This window comes from Olea europaea, chromosome 11, assembly GCF_002742605.1.
Source record: "Olea europaea var. sylvestris chromosome 11, O_europaea_v1, whole genome shotgun sequence".
NCBI lineage: Eukaryota > Viridiplantae > Streptophyta > Magnoliopsida > Lamiales > Oleaceae > Olea > Olea europaea.
The window spans coordinates 35,679,857-35,686,002 of record NC_036247.1 but is presented as its reverse complement, the minus strand read 5'-3'; the positions used below and the strand labels follow the sequence as shown (position 1 = coordinate 35,686,002).

General features: G+C 35.2%; 1 protein-coding gene across 1 annotated transcript; it reads right to left on the bottom strand.

The window, feature by feature from the left end:
• Window positions 1-6,066, bottom strand: LOC111404219 (tripeptidyl-peptidase 2-like; the record flags this gene model as incomplete). Its single annotated transcript, XM_023033003.1, has 15 exons — window positions 5,926-6,066; window positions 5,674-5,844; window positions 4,728-4,856; window positions 4,492-4,592; window positions 4,279-4,396; window positions 2,773-2,852; window positions 2,355-2,427; window positions 2,083-2,168; window positions 1,943-1,994; window positions 1,685-1,819; window positions 1,467-1,538; window positions 901-993; window positions 483-578; window positions 206-304; window positions 1-81 (listed from the first exon to the last, which is right to left on the bottom strand). Coding segments are annotated over exons 1-15 (1,440 nt in total), but the record flags the coding sequence as incomplete, so codon positions are not given.
• Between the last annotated feature and the right edge of the window lie 80 nt (window positions 6,067-6,146).

Below are 6,146 nucleotides of genomic sequence, written 5' to 3'. Positions count from 1 at the left end.
GATCTCTGCTAATGCTATTCCTTTCTGGTACAAGGCTTCTGCCAACTGATCGCGAGTTGTCTCCATTTTCTTTTTCAGTTTCTAAGTAATGAAGAATATTACTAGAGTGTAAGAACAATCTATAACAATTTATATGAGGAATGATGGATTTCCATAATATTTCAGGATGAAAAATGAGGAGCAACTGAGAAAATTAGATACTCACTTCTGCACCCTCATCTTCTGGCTCGGTTTTCTGAGAAAGATATTTGGCCAATTCATCTGTATCAACACTATCAATTACCTCATCTGCAGCAGTGATAATCTGCGGAGTAGCTTTTATTAGTTATGGATCACAAATATTTGAATCATAGACAAGATGTTTAATGAATATAAAGAAAAAAGCATGCATCTCTAACACTATTTGAGATTTTAATTAAATTTCGGCTAGTAATCTTTTGGCACCAGAAGACGGGAAAGCTGATCTTTGTTTTTCAGTTTACCTCTTCATAATGATGAATCTTGTCTTCACCATTCTTCTGGGAGAGCAACCCTTCCAATATTTTAGAAAGCAATGGCGTGTATTTGGGGTACTCCGACTGAAGATAAATTGTAGCAAGTAAACATTCAGCAGTTGAAATAACATGCCACATAATGAGCTGAGGAACTGTATGATCAGACATATATAACAAAATGCATATAAAGAATTCAAAAGGTAAAGATGAACTAACAAAGAAATGAGCAGAGTGGAAGCTAATGAAAACTTAAAGATAGATAATTTAGTCATTACATTGAAAAAGCTATCCGATAGTAGTTGATCATGCTGTCCAAAATGATATCCATTAACGATTAGGTACTTATTATAATCCACACATACATGATTTCTTAAAAAAGATGCCTAAAGATGTGGAGAATAGTGACCTTAAGCGTGATGGATAACTTCTTCCATGCAGCAAGTTCCTCATCAGTGCCTTGTTTTAGACTGGCTAGAACCTTAATTTTGGTATCGCGGAGCTGTTGGCAAGGTGAATTCAAAAATTAAGCATCTTGGCAATTTGAAATACCAAAAGAAGATTCTTCAGTATAATCAAGAAATTTAGAATCACCCAATATGTAAGAACAATGATAGATGCCAACAATATCATCCTAATGTGCATACTTCCTTCTGCATTTTGATTATCGATTGTTCCGTTTTCGTTTTCCCTACCTGTGTGCGTGGTGGAAGGTGGGTTGGTGAGTAGATTTTATAAAATCTGAATTTTCTTTTGCAATATTGGCGGAAGAAATTCAGGTGGGTGAAAAGACAGACAGAATTGAAATAAAATTCAGTAAAGAGGTTACATTTAACATCATGGACTTGTAATCATTATCTCTAAACTAACGTATAAAAATTGATCCCAAAAACCATAAGCGACTGCAGAACTACTAAAAATGCAAGCTGCTATTCATATGAAGTTTAAAATTATGCTCTAAACTTGCAATACTACCTCTTCTTCCAACTTTTCCTCCACACTCTTAGTGCAACTTGAAGAAAAACCTTTACCCTTGTCATCATCAATCTGAACAGAAGATATAAACTCAGTTACAGAAGATTTACACAAGCATAATCAAAAATGATATAATAACTCCTAACAAAGGCGAGACATGAATTCACATTCTCAGACCATAATAAATTGAAATTATCAAAGATATCAGCTGTCATAACCTGAATTGGTGGCACTATATATGATATCTCATAAGATACAGGATTCTTTTCGGGATTTTTACCCACGTCGTTCATTGCAGAAGAGAGCTTTCCAAATGAAATTGCCCCAACCAGTTCAGATCCCCCTGGAGCGTGCTGCAAGTAAATTAAACATCAAATTGACTTACTTTGATAGCAATTCTCCCATTGGGCTGCAAATACTGGGAGGATATAGCTGGTGGTCTTTTACAGACACGAAAGATTTACAGGGACACAAACCTTGGGGATCTTGTCCTTTGTTGGAGGGCCCACATAAAATGCTTCTTTCACACTGCCATGAGTGTATGTAAAGAAGGTTATTACATAAGCATATGAAAATGACTCTTAAGGAGACAAAGATTAGCACGAAAACAATATACCCAGGAACTAATGTTGAAGATTTAAAGCTTCCATTACCCATCACAGGGCCATCAGGTTGATCATAAAATCTCAATCGAATAAATTCCTACATCAAGAAAAATATAAGAGCATCAAACCGGTATCTCCAAACGAAGAAAAACCATAAAGTTTAACATGCAGTCAAGTTAAAGGTTATCCTGACACCTAGAAGGATGAAGGTAAAATTATCTACAAGAAAGCCATTTGAAGTTTCAATATTTCCAACTCGATTGGTATAGTGTTGGTAATCTACCTTCTCTTCCAAGGTTCTTTCAATGAATAACACCAAGTGCTTCATTTTCTCCAAATACTGCATATTGTCATGCCTGAAACAAGGAAATGGAAGATCAGGAATGCAGTATCCAACTTCCTCAAGCTTTAAATATTAATGTAGCTTTTTGTCTTTTTCTTCCTTTTGTCCTTCTAGCCTCAACCTTATCTTTTGGCATAGCTTGAAATACTCAAATGTATAGGAAAAACCTTAGCACAACACAATTTAAGACAAGGATTACAGGTTTCAGATTATCAGACATCAATAAAATTTCACCTGCTAAAATATTTGTTATCTCAAATACTAAATCAAATGACAAAAGCAACAGTGAAGTCCACAACAGATGTGTGTCTGTATGATTACTGTAATCTTAGCAGTTGCACAAAGAAAAGGGTCTTGCCTTAGATAAAGCTGCAAATTGTATTCACCCTTGGGAAGTTTTGCACAGTCTGGATAAACATCACCCATGGCATATACACACTACAACAGAAAAAGAAATCAGTAAGCTAATTGAAAACCAGCGCATCGAGGAACCCCAAGAAACTAATGTCACTTTCTAACAAGAATTTTATACACAAGAAAAGTGAAAGCAAGTTAACTCGAGGGTCTATGGAAATAAGTATAGAGAATAAGCCCATGTCCATAATTTGCGATTCCAAGATCCTTCATGTTACTATGTTCTATGACATAATAATAAATTAATATTTTAGCACTGCAAGGTTTGTCAGTAACTAATGCAAATAATCATTGTATCTGGCTGGCATTCATCAAAAACTTTCAAGTTGAAACAAACACATGGTGGCACAAACAACAGGAATCTGTGATCCATGGACATTTTCCTCCATGGTTTTGTATTGCAAGGACGCCAAACAACTTTTGACGTCAATTAATGGAATCTAAATTTCATTATCTGAAATGGTAGATTTCATTTTTCTGTTTAAAACTTTTAACACAAATTGCACGCAAGTAGATGCTAGGATTATACTGTTCAAGTGGTGGAAACATTTTCTATTCATTTTTCACTAGCATGTGAATATTTTCAAAGCTATCTATGATTTGGGCGGTGTTAACAACATGTTGCAAGTTTATTGACTAGCCACAAATTCTACAAGGCAACCTGAAGATTTGGTAAGAGGAAGCACATAGATAAAGAACTAGGACTCTCATTTTATAAATTACTTATGTAGCCACATTCCTTGTGACTACTCAAAGACTTGGCAACAGGAATAAAATAAAGGGCTAGACTTCAGGGGCTGTGATGATAATGATAAGACTTTTTTCTGACCATGGGTCATCTCTGGACGAAGATTTTGAGAAGTATGATCTACTCCAGGTAAACCCATCTTTGACTCTTTTATGAAAAACACATAATATAGTCTCAGAATTTACACATTTTTTAAAAGATAAAAATCTAGAACAGTACTAGAAGCCGTTGACAGTTAAAATCTGTAGTAATTCTTATATAAAAAATTGGACTGCAATGAAATAGTGCCGCATTCTTACTGGGACATCTCCACATAATTATCGCTTCAATAGTAAGACTGCTAATAAAATTCTCACATATTATCATACAAACATCTAAACTAAGGTGCACGCATGGAAGCAGATACCCAGAGTTTGCAATCATGCAGTCTTCCAAAATACAATAGCATTTCTTATACCAGACCCATATCAGATCAGGCATATATAAAAGGCCTAGAGGCAATCTTATTGATATGGCATATATCCTTCTTCACTGTAGGGGCTGTTTTAAAATGTCTATGCACGGGGATCAAGTTTTTGAACAGAATAAATATGATTGCAAAAGATACGAGCTTTTCTACAGAAAGAAGAAGACAAAATGATTAACATGTGATCAGCACGCTGGATAACAGTAAGTCAGTATCTAAGAACAAAAGATATTCACCTTGTTTGGATCCGATATCATATAAAATTGAGACTCAAACTTGTTATCATATATGCGATTGTTAAGTAGGGGAATCTGAGGCTTTATCTCAGCCGCATCTTCCAATTTGAATTTGTAACTGCAACACCAGAAGGCAAGAGTATGTCAGGTATCATCACCATAAGTGCAATCAGATCACATAAGAAAGTAATTCTGTGTTAAACAAGAACCCACGTCAATATTAGTGCCAGTGTCTGTTTGCCTGATGGCAGTTTGTCACGCTCTGCTGCTAGCGTGCTCAGTTTAGCATCAATAGGACGATATGGAACTCTTACCTGCAAAAGATTCCATCTGTGAACAAAGAAAAAAGAAATATACCCAGAAACAGAAGAAAAATGATGACGATGATGAACATAGTCTTTGCTGCAAAGGTATTAAAAGAAAAGGTAGTAACAAACAACTCTTATTACCTTATTTAGTACTGCTGTAGGGCCAAGTTTCTCCACAGATAGAAGAGCTTCAGCATCAATTCGGGCAGGTGCTTCACCCCCACGAAGTACAATTTCTTTGTTGTTGATTCTGATGCCATGGAAAGCAATCTGAAAATTTGAATCAGAGACCAAAAAAGAATTTTCTTATTGAACTATGAAACATATAAAAAAAAAAAAAAAAAGGAAANACACACACACACACACAAAAACGTACGCAAAAATATGGGAAAGGGAAGAACATAACGCACACAACATGGTCTATAAAACCAGCAAGAAAATAGACAACTGTTGTCAATGCCTGAACTAAAAGCATTCCCTTGCTGCATATATGTTTTGAAATAAGTGTATACAACCATGTAAAATTCAGCTAAAAAAATATTTAAAAAAAAAAGGAGGAAAAAACTGATGAACAGTACGTTAATCTTTCCTAATCGACAAGGCCAAACAAGGTAACTATTCTATTTCTGGTTCTAAATCATAATTTTGCTGCAGCTATTAGTTCATAGAGATCATAGAGGCTTTGACAATAGTCAAACTTCTAGTTTGCAAAGTAGCCATCTTTCTGATGGTTTAATAAAAAAGGAAAAACTAATTGATGTTCATCTTTCCATGAAGTAAGAAGCTGGACTCTTAAAACTTACATTCAATCACATGTAGTCATGAACATCAAAAGAAAAGTATGCCAAGACTACACATGATTTTTATGGTTGCTGCATTACAAGTGTTGCAAAAATATTCTCCTATATTCTGGAATAATATTGAATAAAAAGGTAATAATATTGAATAGAAAGGTTTAATGTAACGATAGCTATATCGTTTTTCTATTGATAATGCACATAATGATGCAAAAGTGCTGAAGTGTCCTGCAGTTAAACTTCATCATTTTGGAAGAATACTAAATTATCTACAGGGAAAGAAACGTTACTTCTAGATCTACAACAGTGGTTTCATGAATTCCAACACCACTGGACCAAAATTGAGCTATTGCTAGTTCCATTGTAAGGCCACCCTCCGCAGGAAAGGCAAAGGTTTTGGAAGAAGGAAAAGAAAATGTAGCAACACTATCCCATTTCTTGGGCCTTTGGAGGGGGGAAATCTGCACACAAAAGAATGTTAATGAACATCCAGTCATTTGTGAAATGGCAAGATGCTTAATGAGATCCACAAAATGTTTTACCTGAACAGCATCGATGAAAAATCTTCGAGCCGTTTCAAAGCCTGATGTTTTCATAGTTGCCTCGACCCAAGTAGCACCAAGTGGAACTTCAATAAACTTGCGTTCAATATGGCCTACATAAGAAGCACAATACTAAAGCAGGGATTTCCAGTTGAAAAAGAACGTGTTTGTCATACAAGAGGGACAATAAGAAATAATTGGTTTAGAATCCTAAATCACGA